The sequence below is a fragment of the Mya arenaria genome, chromosome 7 (genome assembly GCF_026914265.1).
Source record: "Mya arenaria isolate MELC-2E11 chromosome 7, ASM2691426v1".
NCBI lineage: Eukaryota > Metazoa > Mollusca > Bivalvia > Myida > Myidae > Mya > Mya arenaria.
Window position 1 is genome coordinate 3,879,072 of NC_069128.1, and position 18,954 is coordinate 3,898,025.

At 36.9% G+C, this 18,954-nt stretch overlaps 1 protein-coding gene across 2 annotated transcripts in view; it reads left to right on the plus strand.

The window, feature by feature from the left end:
• LOC128239829 (rab3 GTPase-activating protein catalytic subunit-like) overlaps window positions 1-17,637 on the plus strand; it is a 30,250-nt gene extending 12,613 nt beyond the window's left edge. For both annotated transcript variants that reach the window (XM_052956272.1, XM_052956273.1), the window contains 17 exons: window positions 1,445-1,514; window positions 1,864-1,932; window positions 2,866-2,939; window positions 3,353-3,445; window positions 5,384-5,547; window positions 6,234-6,314; window positions 6,759-6,931; window positions 7,428-7,482; window positions 9,584-10,288; window positions 10,559-10,665; window positions 11,527-11,608; window positions 11,982-12,087; window positions 13,588-13,709; window positions 14,685-14,781; window positions 15,229-15,329; window positions 15,593-15,811; window positions 16,041-17,637. In XM_052956272.1, coding sequence (XP_052812232.1) covers window positions 1,445-1,514; window positions 1,864-1,932; window positions 2,866-2,939; window positions 3,353-3,445; window positions 5,384-5,547; window positions 6,234-6,314; window positions 6,759-6,931; window positions 7,428-7,482; window positions 9,584-10,288; window positions 10,559-10,665; window positions 11,527-11,608; window positions 11,982-12,087; window positions 13,588-13,709; window positions 14,685-14,781; window positions 15,229-15,329; window positions 15,593-15,811; window positions 16,041-16,289 — 2,567 coding nt within the window. In that variant the 3' untranslated portion in view covers window positions 16,290-17,637. The remainder of the gene's footprint in view (window positions 1-1,444; window positions 1,515-1,863; window positions 1,933-2,865; window positions 2,940-3,352; window positions 3,446-5,383; window positions 5,548-6,233; window positions 6,315-6,758; window positions 6,932-7,427; window positions 7,483-9,583; window positions 10,289-10,558; window positions 10,666-11,526; window positions 11,609-11,981; window positions 12,088-13,587; window positions 13,710-14,684; window positions 14,782-15,228; window positions 15,330-15,592; window positions 15,812-16,040) is intronic.
• Window positions 17,638-18,954: the final 1,317 nt, after the last annotated feature.

Genomic DNA, 18,954 nt, shown 5'->3' on the forward strand with positions numbered 1-18,954 from the left:
AGAAACTTTCTATTCAGAGGACTTTTCATTCAATTTTTAACAGACGTAGAAAATACCGAAGATTAATTTATAGGAAAAAAATCAAAGGTAATTTACTCAAAATTATTCGGAGAGAAACATTACATTCTATGTCTTTATTTCAATGTGTTTCAATAAAGTTGCAATCTGATGTTTCATTATATATACGTCAAATAAGAAATATTTAATCTAGCATTATACTGTTTACTAAAATAATGTGGAATTTGGAATACTTTAAGTTACATAATAACATTTGTTTTAAATTTGTGTTTTGTGCAATAACAAGCATGATAATTTAAAACAAATTAATTTATATTATATATTTGAATAGTTTTGAAATGAGTATAAATGAAGAATATGTGTATATATATGCAGAGTGTATTTTCACTATTTTTGAAGGGAGCCAGGGTCTTTTTGATCAGGAAAATTGTGTCATTGTGACTGGGAATTCCAATTTTTTAAAAATAAATAATAATGCTTTTCAAAATTTGACTGAAAAAACCCCATATTTGATGTATTTACACATTCGGGAAAAAATATGTTGTAGCATGGGGAATGGAACTGAATTTCAGAACCAAAATGGTCAGGAAAAAAACAAAGTGTTGTGAGTGCACAAAATAAGTATGTTTTTTGCATGTTATTGTAAAATTTCATTTTTGCACAACAAAAATTTTCATACATTTTTAGCTCACCTGAGCACAAAGTGCTGAAGGTGAGCTATTGTGATCAGCTTTGTCCATTGTTCAGTGTCCTGCATTAAAAATGCTTATAAAAATCATCTGCTACTAAAACGCCTGGATAATTTTGATAAAACTTCACAGGGATGTTCCTTGGGTGATGCCTTTCCAAGATTGTTTTAGGAAAGGAGATTTGATGCAGAAGTCTGGTTTCCAAGGCAAGATATTTGGTGTGTTACATTGTCCAGTGGTCATCTAACAAGTTTGTACAAATTATGCCCCTGGAATCAAAACTGGCTCCACCCTGGGGAGCACATGTTTCTTAAATACTTATGAAGGGAAATCTTTGAAAATCTTATTGTCTGAAATTGTTAGGTGTATCCTTAAATATTTTAATCATTTGTATCATCATATAGTGGTCATTTATCAAATTTATTCAAATCATGGCCTTGGGGTCAAAGCTGACCTCACTCAAGGGTTACAAGTTTCTTATAGACTTATATAAGAAAAGTTTCTATTAGTAGTAAGATAAGCACACAATATTTATAAGGCACTATAAACAAAATTAAAACATCTCATTATCTTGACAACAGGATTCAATTTTGCTGACGAGATCTCGTATAGTCAATATTCATTATTAGTACTGGATGGAGCATGCTGATAATGAAGGGGAAAACCCTGGAATAGGAGTTCTGAAATAAAATATATTGCCATAAAATGAAGTGATCTTTAAAATTACATTGTTTCAGACTTTGATGGCGAGGTGGGATGTTCAGGATTTGACAAGCTGCCTTTTGGAGCCTGTGAAGATCCCGTCAGGTACCAACACTCATACCGTAAATGTCCTATTAGATGCACATGCCCTGATTATGTGCCAGGGTCTTTATCATTGGTCTATTTTCTTAGCTCTAAACTTTGTTCCAATAAAAACCATGACCTTGGCCACAACTTAAGAGCACATCTCATGTATACTTCTCTTTCTTAAAAATAATGTTATGACTTGATATTGTTGGCATCATCTTGGTTGATGTGTGGGATTGTATCTCTTATCATTGCCTGCTTAAAGAAACGTCGGTCTCTTGCGATATGGATTTAAAGCAAGCAATTTAAAGTAAAACAACCCTGTAGATTAAAAGACTAACGAAATATTTACTGTGATACCTTTCAGTGCTCTGAACCTGTACTGCACATGGCCGAGCCTGTCCGAGGATATGATTGTGGAAAACCAGGTCTACTCGTAAGTTAATTTTCCAGATATTTTATGGTACAGAATGCCAAAGATTGCTTTATTGATAACTTTCATCTTTTGGCACCAGCTTAATGAAAATAAACATACTGTGAAATGGCTCAATTTATACATGTGAAAATGAATTCCAGTTAAATGTTGTGTCATTGCTTAAAAAAAAAATTAAATAAAAAAGCTTTGCCTTATGAGATTATGATGGTGCGTCAAGAGATTTAAACAAACTTCAAAATATGTATTTCGAAGCCTGTTCTGAAAGGGCAGTTTCTGATTCAAACTCGGGTGTGGGGTATGTAAGAGAGGCACCAATAGATAGCGAAATGAGATATGCTTTCATCCATATCACTAGTGGTGGTGTTGCAGGGTCTATCCTGCTGACCCTGAACAATGTCTGAAGTCAACCAAATTCCTGCCACATTATTGATGGCAGTAATATTAGTCAGAGATAGTTAAACATATTTTTTGACTTTAGTTCTATAATTTATGCATCAATCTCCTATCAAACAAGTCATTTAAACTTCATTAGTGTTCATTAGTTTTAAAAGGTTTCAGGGGCACTTAAGTGGGCAGCAGAAGTTATGTTTTTTGGCCTATTTCGCGTATGGTGCTGCTTGATTTAATTGATTTTGAAAATTGATTTTATTTGATTTAATGGTGTGATGTGTTTCAGGACCATCCACACTTGACAACCAAACCATCTCTGACTGATACTGCCATCTGTGCACCCCCTCCTAGTTAGCAAATATCAGTACGCTAATAAACAAGATAAAATTGAAAATCTTTGTCCCATTTCAGGGACCTGTACCCGTTTCAGAGCCCACACTTGTCAGAACGGTCTAGGTTACTGAATCCCCTCCAATGCCCACCACCCTGGGTTAGAAATTATTGATAAGTTAATACAAATGTATAATCTTTGTACCATTTCAGGGACCTGGACCCACTTCAGGCCCCACTCTGGTCAGTCAGGGTTCAGATGACAGAAGACCCACAGTGTCTTCTGGGTGAGTGACCATGAGCAGAAATACATTTTGTTCTTTGCTGCTCAGTGAAATATTTGAATCGAGAAAAATCCAAATAGGTTCATGATCACAATTTGGCAGAACCATTTTGGTGTTATGTTTGGAGTATTTAACACACATATTTTGCAGAAAATGACTTATTTTATCCCATCAATTGTAAAATGACCAAAAAGGAGCTCTTTCTTTTATGTCTCTGAGAACCCATGGGGTACTGAAATATTTATATTAAATGAATAATATGTGGGGTATATGCTTAAAATCCAAATTAGTTACATTATTTTTGCTCCAAGATTTCATGTTTAGAGTGGTTTGATGCAAAGAAAAAAATGGGATTTATGAGAAATTTCTTTAAAAAATCTAACCACGCTTTCATTAGGTACATAATTGTGTTACAGGAGAGTACCTAAGCCAATTCTTAGCCCTGTGTCACAGACAGGAGACCCTGGAACAACTGCTTGGAGGATTAGGGCAGGAAATGAGGCAGAGTGGTAAGTACTTTCCGTTTTCTACTTACTTTTGCGTTAAAACTCAATAAGTGTCTCAGGGAATTGATGATCATGACTGTTTAGGGAGGCTGTGTGGAAGAAAGGTGTTCAGGATAATGACATACCGTGTCCTATGAGTAATTCATTTGATAAGAGCTGAAAAAAAATGGAACCAATAAAGTCAGGAAAGTGTACTGCTATTGACAGTAAAAAAATATTTTGGGAGAATTGTAAAAAGTAAGTTCAACTGAACTGAAAGAAAATACACTGATGTCGATTTCACATTTAACGTTGGAAATTGATCCCCCTACTTTATTGTGTCGCCTGAAAAGACGACATACAGGGGTTACTTTTGTCGGCAGCGTCGGCGGCAGCGGCGTCCGCGTCCCATTTTCGCTTGTCCGGGGTATATCTCCTAAACTATTAGTGGTATCAACTTGAAACTTCATATGTACATAGATCTAATTGAGGGCAAGTGCAGTGCACAAGAACTGTTACTCTTGCTTCCATATTTTTTAGAGTTTTGCCCTTTGTTATTTTTCATGCTTAAAGTTTTGTCCGGGGCATATCTTGTAGAATATAAGAGTTATCAACTTGAAACTTCATATGTAGATAGATCTCATGGAGGGCAAGTGCAGTGCACAATAACAGTAACTCTTGCTTTCTTAGTTTTAAAATTATTGCCCTTTGTTAATTTTCATGCTTAAAGTTTTGTCCGGGGCATATCTTGAAGAATATAAGAGGTATCAACTTGAAACTTCATAGCTAGACAGATCTCATTGAGGGCAAGTGCAGTGCACAATAACAGTAACTCTTGCTTTCTTAGTTATAAAGTTATTGCCCTTTGTTAATTTTCATGCTTAAAGTTTTGTCCGGGGCATATCTTGAAGAATATAAGAGGTATCAACTTGAAACTTCATAGCTAGATATATCTCATTGAGGGCAAGTGCAGTGCACAATAACAGTAACTCTTGCTTTCTTAGTTTTAGAGTTATTGCCCTTTGTTAATTTTCATGCTTAAAGTTTTGTCCGGGGCATATCTTGAAGAATATAAGAGGTATCAACTTGAAACTGCATAGCTAGATAGATCTCATTGAGGGCAAGTGCAGTGCACAAGAACCGTTACTCTTGCTGCCATATTTTTAGAGTTATTGCCCTTTGTTAATTTTCTTGCTTAGGTTTTGTCCGTGGCATATCTCGTAAACTATAGGAGGTTTCAACCTGAAACTTATTCCGTAGGTATATCTGATTGAGGGTTCAAATGCCACCTACATTTGAAAGTTAAATGGAAACATCATTGTCTATAAATGAATAAAATGCCAATCTAACAGCTATAATGTCGACAGTAAATAATTCGTCAGGTGACACATCCGACTCGCGGAGTTCTAGTGTGGTTATAGATTTTAACGAAAAATATCAGATTTTGAAAGAATAATTTTGTAATAAGTTTTGAAAACTGAACCACCTACTTCAAATGGTTATAGACTTTATTGGAAAAAAGGGAATACTTGTCTTAAACAGGTTGCCATAGGAATTGATAACAAACTTGATGCTTTAATTTTTAACTTATTTTTTTTAGCTTGATCTGTTAGTTTATATAAATCACTCTCAAATCTGTTTGGGAAAGAAATCTGTATAGAAAATATGCTATTGCATAAAACTCTTTTTACAATAAAATGTTATTGAAATTCTTTCTTAATCAATTCAGTGGCTAAAGCTGTGATGCAGAAATTTCTCTCTTACACTCAATGATTGAAAAAACAACAACAACATGTTGTAAACACATGTAATTAATTTCAGTTTTAATCAAATCTGTTCTTTTGAAATTTGAATTAAATAGACTTAACAGCTCTATAGTTTGAATGTTTAAACTGTAGAATGGGGATAAATGACGTTTTCTTACTTCAATTGCTTATAATAATTTATCTATTTCAAATTCAGATTCCACTGGTGACATCAGCACAGCTCTACAGCGGTTAACGGAACCCCAACTGTCATATAACATGCCTTCACTGTCCTCGTACGTGGCCCATCCCCCTAAACAAGGAGCTGTCAAGCCCACATTGACTCCTATAGAGGGAGATATGCTCACGCAGATATTACAGGTATGACATAGTATTCATTAGGCGTGAGAGACTTTATCCGAGTTATTAATGGGATGTGGTGGTGTGTAAGCTTATTTATGCTAGCACTAGGGCAAGGCCCATTCAGTGAGTGCTCCGTTAGGATAGTTAGACATTTTATGTTTTTTTGGACTATAGTGCACAGACAGAATGTAACTCATGTTAGAGCTACCCTGGTTCTTTAACGTGCACCAGTGTTCAGCACTGTCACACAGGACCCCCAGTTAATGTCCCTCCCAGAAGACAGTTAGTATTATTCTCCCTGGATTGACATTCAAGTGTGTTACCACTTGACCACAGATTTGCCACTATTTCTAGGGAATTATATCTGGCTCTATGTATCCCCTCTCCATCCCCCCATTTCTGACCCACCAGTAAAATGTGAGTGGGACTTGAAAAAAAAATACCAAAATTACTGTACATAATCAACATTGATGGATGGTGAAAGCTGGAAGTATGTTTTGTGATGTTGGCAACAACATTAACAAAGGAAAATATAACTATTATGTTAAGCTGTTACACTAATTGCACATTTTATTAGTCACATGATGATTATGGACAAACAAGTCCTTTTGCATCAAGTTCACTATATTCTTTCGATGAACAAATTAGGTAGTTGTTGTAATTTGATTGAAGTTTTGTTACAATAATTACTTCTTTCATTTCAGCACCTGTTCCCTGATAGTGTTAAACCCATGTCAGGGGATACAAGCGAAGAATCAGGGGAGGAAACTGCAACACAACGTCTGGTCAGTGAAATATGTTATGGTTGTCATCCACCATTTTCTGGTCAGGATCATTGTTTAAAAATTGTCTTTGAAAATCAAATGCTGCTTAAAGGAACACAAGGACATCAAAACAGATACTTTTGTGACAGCAATATATGAATTATCAGAAAAAATACTAAAGAGCATATTCAAAATCAACAAAATTTCACCCAAAAAACGAGTAAAAACATGAACAAACAATTGTATCATATTATTGCCTTATGCCTTAGTGTCTCTACAATAACAGCTTGGTGATTCTGGCCATTGGTCAGATGCGGCAGGAGTTGCCAAGACAGCTAAAGTCTGCCCCAGTGGAGTCTTGCCATTTTGCCTTTTATTTGTGTGTACTCAACCATAATGGTGGGGGGGGGATTCTGGCTGTCACTCAGATGTGGCAGGAAGTAATGTTCATTCATGTTTTTACAGGAGTTACCCAGACAGCTGAAATCTGCCCCAGTGGAAAGTCTCCTCTACCGGTTTGCCATCACTCTGTGTGTACTCAACCATAACAACGGGGGGATTCTGGCCGTCGCTCAGATGTGGCAGGAGTTTGTCCTTGAAATGAGATACAGATGGGAACACTCACACACTGTTGTTGGGTTAGATTCTAATTATATGTTCTTTGTCGTCAATGGCGACTATGGAGAATCAAGCCATAGTAGTCACAAATATAATGGAGCAGGTGTACTCAATTTCAATGAAAAAATAGTTTTATATTATATGCTAAAAATGATCCATTGTGTGTTTTTTTAAAACAATTATGTGCATGGAATGTATGTTAATTAATGAATTATGGGATTTATGTCATCATCGGGATATGAACATAGTCTAGAAAACATCAATCTTGCAATTCATTCCTTCAATTCCCTATCATATCATTTAGGTGACACATGTTGATTATATAGTGAAACATTTCACATTATAGAAGAATGTATATTGATATATTGAAGCCATGAGTGGACCAATTTATTGATTAACACACCACAGGTTCTATACAGCTACAAAGAGGAAATTTTTTCATACATCAGCAGTTGATAACTGCTAGCATTTTGTTTGGAAATCAGATTTAATATTGAATCTAAATTGAATTTATAGAGTCGAGCAGGGACCACCAAACCTGGGTTCTTGCATCCTTCAGCAGAAGTTACAGGTTAGTTAATGCCTGATAGTTAACTAGTAGCCTGAATGACCATCAGATTTTTTAAGACATGGCCTTATTATAAATAATTATTAGTTTGTATACAGATAATTAGGGAGTTTTAAAGAAATGTAGTAAGGATTTTAGAAATTATAAGACTTTATCTGCACATGGTTAATATTAGTTTGAAACAAAAAACGCAAACGAAACATTGCACATAGTTATCTTCTCATAAAATAGAAAATATTGATTGTGTGTAATGCAAAAAAGGGCTGGAAATGGACTACAATATTTAGGGAAATCATTATCTTGATGGTTTGCTGCACATTTTATAATTCTATCTTTATTTGCTAATGTTAATTATGCCCCCCTTCGAAGAAGAGGGGTATAATGCTTTGCACATGTCGATCGGTCGGTCGGTAGGTCGGTCGGTATACCAAAGCTTGTCCGAGTGATAACTCAACAATTCCTGGACGTATGGTCATCAAACTGGACATGAAGGTTGGGCCTGACTAGTAGATGACCCCTATTGATTTTAGGGCTCATCAGGTCAAAGGTCAAGGTCACAGTGACCTTTAATGGTAAAATAATTTTAAAGCTTGTCCGAGCGATAACTCGACAATGCCTAGACCTATGGTCATCAAACTTGATATGGGAGTTGGCCAGTAGATGATCACTTAAGTTTTTGGGGATCATCAGGCCAAAGGTCAAGGTCACAGTGACCTTTAATGGTAAAAGGTCCGAGTGCTTACTCGACAATGCCTGCACCTATGGCCCTCATACTTGACATGGAGGTTGGGCCTGATCAGTAGATGACCCCTACTGTTTTGGGGGGTCATCGAACCAAAGGTCAAGGTCACAGTGACCTTGAATGGTAAAAGGTTGTCTGAGTGATAACTCAACAATGCCTGCACCCATGGCCCTCATACTTGACATGGATGTTGGGCCTGACCAGTAGATGACTCCTATTTTTTGGGGGGTCATCGAACCAAAGGTCAAGGTCACAGTGACCTTGAATGGTAAAGGATTGTCAGTGTGATAACTCGACAATGCCTGCACCCATGGCCCTCAATCTTGACTTGGAGGTTGGGCCTGACCAGTATATGGCCCCTTTTGATTTAAGGGGTCATTTGGCCAAAGGTCAAGGTCACAGTGACCTTGAATGATAAATGGTTGTCCGAGTGATAACTCAACAATGCCTGCACCCATCGCCCTCAAACTTGACTTGGAAGTTGAGCCTGACCAGTAGATGCCCCCTATTGATTTTAGGGGTCAAAGGTCATGGTCACAGTGACCTTGAAAGCAAACTCCACAATTCCTGGACCTATGGTCATCAAACTTGACATGAAGGTTGGGCCTGACCAGTAGATGACCCCTCTTGACTTTAGGGTCATCAGGCCACGGTCAAGGTCACAGTAACATTTAACGCAAAAAAGTTAACAAATCTTCTCCCAGTGATATCTCAACAATGCCTGAACCTATGATCATCAAATTTGACATGGAAGTTGGGCCTGACTAGAAGATGACCCTTATTGATTTAAGGATTCATATAGTCAAAGGTCATGTTTACAGTGACCTTGAATGCGAAAATTTTTCGAGTGATAACTCGACAATGCCTGCATCCATGGCTCTCAAACTTGACTTGATGTTGCATCTGATCTGTAGATGACCCCTTATGATTTTAGGTGTCATCGGGTCAAAGGTCAAGGTCACAGTGACCTTGAACGAAAAAAGCTTGTCTGTGTGATAACTTGCCAATGCCTGCATCCATGGCCCTCAAACTTGACATTTAGATTTTTTGTGACCAGCTGATGACTCCTATGGATTTTGAGGTTATAGAGCCAAAGGTCATGGTCATAACACACTCCATCCTCACACTTTGAATGGTCATAATCTTAAAACTGCCTCAACGGCATCCAATTTCAGTGACAAATCAGCTGTCATTTCGGTCCATGCATATTTTATTCATATAATCCTGACAACATGGCCCTCAGGGGGGCATAATGTTTGACAAACATCTCTTGACTCTTTTACAATTACATGACTATACTCACAAAGCGTAGCAGGCCGATAGCCTATCAATGCTTTAAGCTCTTTGATTTCTTTCTTTCAGATGCTGAACTGTTGTATAGAACACAAGAAAAAGAGGGAACAGCTACACAAGGGGTACACAGGGGAAATCCAGTCACCTTCTTCCCCCTTCAGAGGCCCCTCAACTTCCCAAGTGTCAAGGTCAATGTCACATGATGAATGTATGAATATAACTGATGTCACTTCTATAAATAGCCCCCTTGGAGCATGTGCAATAGAGGAGGAAGTTACTGGAAATGATGCTTGTGATAAAAATAACCAGTCTTATTCTAAAAATAGAAATGGTGTTAAAAATAGAAATAAAGGAAGTGCAATACGAACCAATGAGAAGAGAGATTCACAGAGGTTAGCAAGTTCAGGTGAATCCAGTGATGACGAATTCTTTGAATGTAATGACGATGAAGCAAACCAGTCAGATGAAAAAGATGTAGACACAACCTCAGAAAATAGAAACAAGTCACAGGGGACAACCAGCGAGCAGACGACAGAGGGTGAGGAGATGGAAGATAATGAAAACCAGACTGAAAATGAAATTGATTGTCAAGATGAAGATCAGACTGGTTTAGAAGGTGATGAAAATAGAGAAGCATCATCAGAAAACCCTGATTTGACTGGTTCACAGACAACACAGGATACAAATAGTCTAAGTAATGTGTCAGTAGTCAGTGACACTCAGTATAAGGAAAGTTACTCTCACTCCCCAGAAGGGCGATTGGCTACTTTTCAGGTAGAACATTTTGTCTTATCAATCTTATGCCTGATTTTCAAAATATCTTATGGATTTCCTTAATGTTTTCACACAATTTGAAAATAAAATTACATTCACTAATTTCAAAGTCCATAATGCCATGCTGTTAGAGTAATTTCAGACATGCAGATTTTCAGCTGCTTTCATAGACTACGAAAAATATCTCCTTGAATAAGAGGAAGTGTTATTAAATATTCATAAAAAAAGTGCTAGATGTAACCTTCATTGTCCATTCTTGATTATTTTCAGGATCTTCGCTTGATTAACTGTGATGACAGAATGTACATACCGGTCACCCAGGAGCCTGCACCAATGACTGAAGATATGCTAGAAGAACACGCAGAGGTCCTTGCAAAGTATGTAATAAATGCTTTATTATTTCTAAGCCAACTTGTGATTATATTTAATGTTTCATTTGTCAAGCTGCAAACAGAATAGTATCTTATTGTAGTTTATTGGTTTGTGGATGGTCTGTTTTGAGCTTTGAGGTTTTGTCCCAGCCGTGGTGCTGTTGCCAGTTGTTGTTGATGCGCATTGGCAACATTCTAAAAACTTCAACCTTGGCTATGACTTGAAAACTATTCATGATATTCAAATGAAACTTGGTAAATATGCAATCAGAGCCAATATATGCGCCAACAGCATGGTCCATAACCCTGGCTTTATTATTTGTTATGTCCATGTTTGATGAAATAAAGAACAGACACATGTTGGCGTTCACTCCGCTGCTCTCTTGTTAACCTTTTTTATTTAATTGAAACTTAAGTGGCTCAGGTAGTAGACTTTCATAGACTTTCTAGACGATAGGTAAAAAAAGCATTAGTAGTTCAAAGTTTCTTTAAAGCTGTCTGTCTCTGAAGAGAAAAAGTTGGAGTAAAGTATTAGGCTTATTGTAGTGCCGGTGACAATGTTGGTTTTTATAGTGCAAAAACCTCATAACTCAACAAACAGCCAAGACATTCAAATGAAGCTTGGTTCACATGTTGCCAGAGTCAAAATGCAGATGTTAAGCATGGCTCATAACTCTGGCTTTGATTATTAATAATAATCTATTTAAAAATTTATTATTGAGTTATTCCCCTTGTTTGGGTGCATACAACAATCAGATAAGCGTTTGCTCCACAGCACTCTTGTTACGGATCAAATTTTATTTTGGGACGCAAATGAATTCGCTTTTTGATCCTTTTTCCTTCAATTTTTAATTTTGATAACTTCAGATTGGGAACATCAGCAGAAGGGGCGGAGTTAAGGGCACGGATGCAAAGTGCCTGTCTTCTTTCTGATATGGAGTCTTTCAAGGTTTGTTGACAGTTTAAATTATTGACTCTTATATATAGAGATAATATAAAATTATTTATTTATTGTCTGTGAAATAGGCTCTCGTATTGACCAAAAAGTCAGTATTGACCAAGGAGATAGGCGAGGTAAAAAGGATTTTGCTGTCAGTGTGAACTGAATATTTCACAGATAATAAGTAAATAACTGTTTCATTACATGATACAGCATGATATATTATGACGTCATATGATAAACTGTTTCTGGTCATATAGGCAATATGACCTTTTATTTTGTCTTTAAAAATTGCTATTTATACAATCATGGAGTATGAGCTGAACAATTTTCCAAAGACGGGGGGGAATTCACAGCTTTATTTTTGGTTTGTTTTTTCTAGGCAGCCAATCCCGGTTGTGTTCTGGATGATTTTGTGAGATGGTATTCACCCCGGGACTGGATCGAGGAACAAGTTGAAGATGAACATGGGAACTTGAAAACTGAAGGTTAGCTAATAATGGGTGAGAGTGGACTTATGAGATGTCCGCTCCTTTTGATAGGGGTTGGGGGTTCAATCCAGACGAGGGGAACATTTTCATGGCCTCACCAAATGCACACATGTACTGGTTTCTACCCAAGAAAAAGAATCAAGCGTGTTTTTATTCTCTCTCTACAGCTCTCTTCACAATCCAGTTAAAAGGCATTAGTATAAACGAAAGTCAGAAACCTAAAAATTTAAGATGTCATGATTCTTTGCAAGCTTTTGGTAAAATTGAAACATCTTTGAAACAACTTTCCATAAGCTTAAGGTTTGTAGTCCTATTTGTTCAAAACCTGTTAAAGTAGTTCTAAAAGTTGATGGCAGGCCATACAGTAGAGGTCTTTAGACAGTGTGTAATTTTTGATTAGCTGGATTTTAAAAGTTTCAACAGGCATGACACCTGAGTAATAGACGTCGTACATGTATCACAAAGCGTCTTTGTGAACAAAAATTGACACCATTTATCTGTAATCCTGTCCACTTTTCATCAGATTTTATTGATATTAATTTACAGTTTCAACCATTGTCTTGCATATATTTTAAACTTTGATTCTCAGCAATATTGTACACTGGAAACTCACTAAACCGGATCTCCACAAGACCGGAATCGTCGGGATACCGGACTTTTTTCAGAGTCCCGATTTTCCCCTTCTATTTTCAATGTAAAATAATCCCTACAAAACCGGAACCTCGGAATTCGGGATACCGGACAAAAAACGAGAAAATTTGTTAGTTGTCAACGTAATTTTACCTCACAAAACCGGACGTATATTTGTTCAAACATGTCAGAATGATTTTGTGTATTAGGAATTCGCGAATCGCGTGTCACTTTGTCACTTTGTTTTGACAGCCGGCGCGTCGTTAAATATTGCCCCTGAGATGTTAACTCGATAATCGATAATGATGATTGCACTGTTGATTGACTGCCGCACAATAAACAAATGATAATCAAACTTGTGAAAAGAAAAATGATTGAAACATTAATGTGTTTGTTGCAGAAAATAAAGAACTGGACATGGATATTAAGTGATTATTTTGGAGGGTTGTTTTATCTAAAGACTTCTATGATTGAATCAAATTAGAGCGGTGCGTTAATTAAACTATCAAACATACTTAGCAAGCATTAAATTACGCGAGTTGTTTTTAAGACTCGGAAAAAAGATGATTATAAAAACGCAGAAATGATATAAACTGTATCTGTAATAAATATACATGTATATTCCATGCATTATTTTAAGTTACTTGAACCATTGTTTATGTAAAATAAATGTTATCTTTATGTGTTTTTATTTTATTCCAGTTTTCAACATCCCTTTAAAGGTTAACTCTGTGAATATTTTGAGTAAACTTACTCCGTACATCAAATCCCCACTAAACCGGAATCCTCACTAAACCGGAAATTTTGCCCAGTCCGGGCCTTGTCCGGTTTAGTGAGTTTCCACTGTACCATTGTTCATTTTTTAAGGTCAGTTAAGCGTGCGAATGCAGATACCCGGGAATATGTGGGTAGAAGTCTGGCAGACAGCACGACCTGTTCCAGCTCGCAGACAGAAGAGGCTCTTCGATGATACAAAGGAGGCTGAAAAGGTTGGCTCTTTATAGATGAGAAGGAGGCTAAAAAAGTCAAGTAAATATAAAGTCCCGTATATAAGAAATATATTTTTGTCATAAAAGTTTATCACAGTACAACAATAGACATGCAAAAACATCAATAGAGGCAATATGGCAATCAACTTGACAAAAATATATAATTGCATGACTTGATCACAATAGTACAATAAGTAATGTCTAGAATTTAAGATTATGCAAGGTTATATCACTAGGACTTGAGGCTAGGCAAGGTTGTATCACTAGGACTTGAGGCTAGGAAAGGCTGTATCACTAGGACTGGAGGCTAGGCAAGGCTGTATCACTAGGACTTGAGGCTAGGCAAGGTTGTATCACTAGGACTTGAGGCTAGGCAAGGTTGTATCACTAGGACTTGAGGCTAGGCAAGGTTGTATCACTAGGACTTAAGGCTAGGCAAGGTTGTATCACTAGGACTTGAGGCTAGGCAAGGTTGTATCACTAGGACTTGAGGCTAGGCAAGTTTGTATCACTAGGACTTTAGGGTAGGCAAGGCTGTATCACTAGGACTTAAGGGTAGGCAAGGCTGTATCACTAGGACTTGAGGCTAGGCAAGGTTGTATCACTAGGACTTGAGGCTAGGCAAGGTTGTATCACTAGGACTTAAGGCTAGGCAAGGCTGTATCACTAGGACTTGAGGCTAGGCAAGGTTGTATCACTAGGACTTGCGGCTAGGCAAGTTTGTATCACTAGGACTTAAGGCTAGGCAAGGTTGTATCACTAGGACTTGAGGCTAGGCAAGGCTGTATCACTAGGACTTGAGGCTAGGCAAGTTTGTATCACTAGGACTTAAGGCTAGGCAAGTTTGTCTAGGAAAAAAGGCTATCCAAGATGTTTGTTTAAAACTTGAAGCTGCATTTAACCATAATAAATAATAACTATGAATCATTTAAATCATATTTTTCTTATCATGAACACAATGTCTATTTTTTACAGGTGTTGCACTACTTGTCATCTTTAAAACCGTCAGACGTCGTGGTTCTGTTGATGCCAATGTTGATTCATGCTGCTCTTCTCAAGGCCATGGAAAATGGTAAAGTGATATAAAAATAAAGTTTCTAATTAGATTCCAATCAATGTGCCCCAGGTTCGATACCTGGCCTAGGTATATGTGCGTTTGGTTTGTGGTCACAAAGCCAGATAAGTGGGTTTCCCTGGGTACTCTGGTATTCCCAACAAAACAAAACCACCCTCTTAAGCCACATCGTGCAATGAAGGTTGACTAAGCATAAGTTTATACGATATTTTTCACTATCCTTATAGACTAAATAAATATAATTTAATTAGAAAGAATTGTTCCATACTTCCTGAAAAAAGTAATAGAACTGATATTCACATGGCCAGTATTAAATGTTTTGCCATTGTTACAAGATGTGTATTATATATACTATAAATTATATAAAAAAAATGGGTGGAAAATCGAAAAACGATTTTCTCTGTCTTAATATTCACACAAACATACTGAAATTCTCTTTTGCAGAGGATAAAGACATTCCTGTACTGAAACAGGCGATTGAACAAGCGTGCAACAAGGCATCCCAAGTAACAAGAGCACCACAGCAAGATGCGAAAAGATACGAGGTTTGTAGATAGAAAATATATAAAATGCTTAAGAATATCTATGCAGTCAGTATTAGCACCATTTGTAATGTTAAAAGTCAAAACACTTAATTTTTTAACTCGTAAAGGAAAAAAAAAAATCAAATAAATGATATAAAATATTTCTCAAGGAAATAAAAGGATTTAGTGTTGGGGCAAAATTGTAGGGTATATGAGGAAATCGGTAACAGGATTTTTTTTTACGCCTTTCTTGTTATTCAATAGAGCCAAATCTTGCCTTTTAGGAGTGTATACGGATGATTATGCAAGCGGAGGTGATAATTGCTCGGAGCTTGTCTTTGAAGACTAAGTTCACCTCTGAACTGCTTGAACACCGTGATGCAACCACAGAACTGCAGGTGTTTGTACGCAGTGTCCTTCAGAACTCTGAGGTCACGATCCGTGGAGGCCCAATGGGCCCAGCTGGTTCTGTGATAACAAAACTGTTCCAGTCTGCCATGAGGGTGAGTGACATGATCTCTTAGATTCGTGCTTTTTGGTTTGAGGTGTATTAAACAACTGGAGGTCATTTTAATTCATTGTCTGTAATTTGTTCCTAGACATTTACCGGTACTGATGGCTTCGTTGACAGGCCAATGTTGCTTGGTATCTTAGAGCTCTTGATGATAGACAAATTTATTGAAGATGATATATGTATTTGTATGCAAAATTTGCACTGTTTGATTATTCCAGGCTTCATACATGATACTTGACGATGATGACACAGGGACCACACAACCTTCACTGGCTGAAGAGGATTCCACCCACAATTCATCAGTTCCAAACTTCCCACGCCCCTTGGCTCGCGAGTATATCCTGCGAACGATCTTGCCCCGTCCAGCACCGTACTCCCGAACTCTTCCACAACGCATGTACTGTTGTATAGAAGAGGATGAGTTCCGTCTCGCTGGAGCGTTTAGTAGCGATACTGTATTTCAATGATATTAGTGGAAATTGAATAATGATATCAATTGATATGACAATGAAATCGGATTTTGATCTTGACAATGACTCACAATACTGGCAATAGAATATATTGACTCCAAGACAACATGCATTTATTTTAAAATTGTCCAGGGTTATCATTTGACTTCTTAATCTCTTCATTGGTTAAACAGTTATAAATATTTATATCAGGGTGGTCTGGCATCAATTCAACTGGTTGAATTGTTATTCATATTTATAGTTGTTTTCTCTGTCCAGGCTGTAACTTTGTCATGCACTGAGGTATTTTGAAATACATTGGCATATATGTGTTCGGTACATAAAGGTGATGAGTCAGGTGCAAAATCCATGACCATACATCAAAGCTCAAGGTCACTCTTATAGTTTGATCATTATGGATTTCTGCAAATATGCACACAAATATAGTTGGCTGGGTCCAGGCTGTAACCTTGGCAGTCACAGAAAATTAATTTCACATGTGTTTGGTACAAAAAGGTGATGTGTCACATGCAAGACCCATGTCCCTATGTCAAAGTTCAAGGTCATACTCAGAGTTTAATCATTATGCAATTTTGCATATATGATCATAGATAGAATATCTGTGGCTAGCCGATAACTTTGTCATGCATAGAGGGATTTTAAATTATTTTGGCTCATGTGTTCTTTGCATTAAGGTTAGACCCATATCCTTATGTCAGAGTTCAAGGTCACATTCAAGTGTTTAATTATAATGGAACCCTGCATATTTGCACATAGAAAGAGTTGGTCGTGGCTGACCTTGAGGGATTTTAAAACTACTTGTGTTGCGTACAGTAAGATGCCCTGTTGCGTGCAAGACCCCCGCCCAAACTTTTCAGTCCTACTTCATGACTCCTCTCACTTGAGGTCAATTATCATGGCGTTTGGTGTATGCTTGTCAATCATTATGGGGTTTGGCATATGCTTATAATTTGAGTTAGCATTTCCTGAATGTAGGCATATTAGTAATTGCATATTCTATTAGGCTGGATGTTATTATGGGGGCATTCGTCACCTATTGTGACAGCTCTTGTTGTTTTTTATTTGTTTTTATTTTTGTGGGTGAGCATGTAAAGGTTCTTTGTGATATTAAATAAAAAATCAGATGGCACCAGTTTGCATTCACTCCATGTGCTGTATGATGTTTATTTGGCAATGGGTGGCTTATTTTTGTAACAGATTATTGTTTTAATTCATTTATTCACCGTTTGAATAATGAAGAAAAAGGTCTTTATATGTTGTTTTTTTATTATTATAACAATATGACTTGTTTTTGATCTAAAAATGATTTTCATTGTACTTTATTCAAAATAAATTATGAACATGATTTTATTCTGTTTTGTTTTTTTCCATTCTGGATATTGAAGAGAAAATTATTTTGATTTTTAACAACTCAGTCATTTCCGGCAAGACGTCGTAACTAGAGAAACTAGTCATTTTGTACCCTTAAAAATAACTGAAAATATTAATAAAATATACGGTACTAAATGACAATAGGTAGGGTACGAAACAATCTCATTAAAATCATATCGTGACGTTCACTTCATTTCATTACGTTATGTACATAGCGTAACGTCGTGAAGCGTGTATTGGGGATCTGATTTTAATGAGATTGGGTACAAAAGGGCTATCGAAAGGGTACGAAATATCCAAAATTAGGAGGGTACGAAATGGTCAGCGTACGAAATGCCTATAAATCGTAAATAGGCTTAACAAGAGTGACACTCACAAAATACGCCCATCAATAATTTCTTGGATTCTAAGACAACTTACTGTCACATTGGCCCTTTGAGAAGCAAGCTGTTCAAGTTTGAGAGTAGACAAAGCTAAAATGGCCAATTTTGATAAATTCAGGGGGCCATAACTCTGGAGTGCCTAAAGCGATTAGGCTGGTTATCGAACTTGACCTAGATATTTCACCAACAAACACTTTCATGAAGTTTGGTGGAAATTGGATGAGAAATGTTCAAGTTAGAGAGCGGACAAAGCTAAAATGGACAATTTTGACAAATTCAGGGGGCTATAACTCTGGAGTGCCTAAAGCGATTTGGCTGGTTATTGAACTTGACCGAGATATTTCACCAACAAACACTTTCATGACGTTTGGTGGAAATTGGATGAGAAATGATCAAGTTAGAGAGCGGACAAAGCTAAAATGGCCAATTTTGACAAATTCAGGGGGCCATAACTCTGGAGTGCCTAAAGCGATTTGGCTGGTTATCGAACTTGACCTAGATATTTCACCAACAAACACTTTCATGAAGTTTGGTGGAAATTGGATGAGAAATGTTCAAGTTAGAGAGCGGACAACATTGTGGAGCCGCCCGCCCGCCCGCCATGGGTGTTCCCATAATACGGCCATCGTAAGATGGGCGTATAAAAATATTATAATAAACCGATGTTCACAAACAAGTCAGTGACAAAAGATATCAAAATATTTCTTAGACTACAAATAAAAGACTATACTATTTTCTGCTTCTACACAATTTTTGATTTGCTTGCAAACCTTGGCCAAATTTCAACTTGACGTATTTTTTGTAGAACGATGCAACTCTGAAAATCTGGATAAGGATTGCATCATGTAAATATTAAAATGCAAGCATATCTAAAATATTTTCATATCTTTTCTGTCAAAAACATTTAG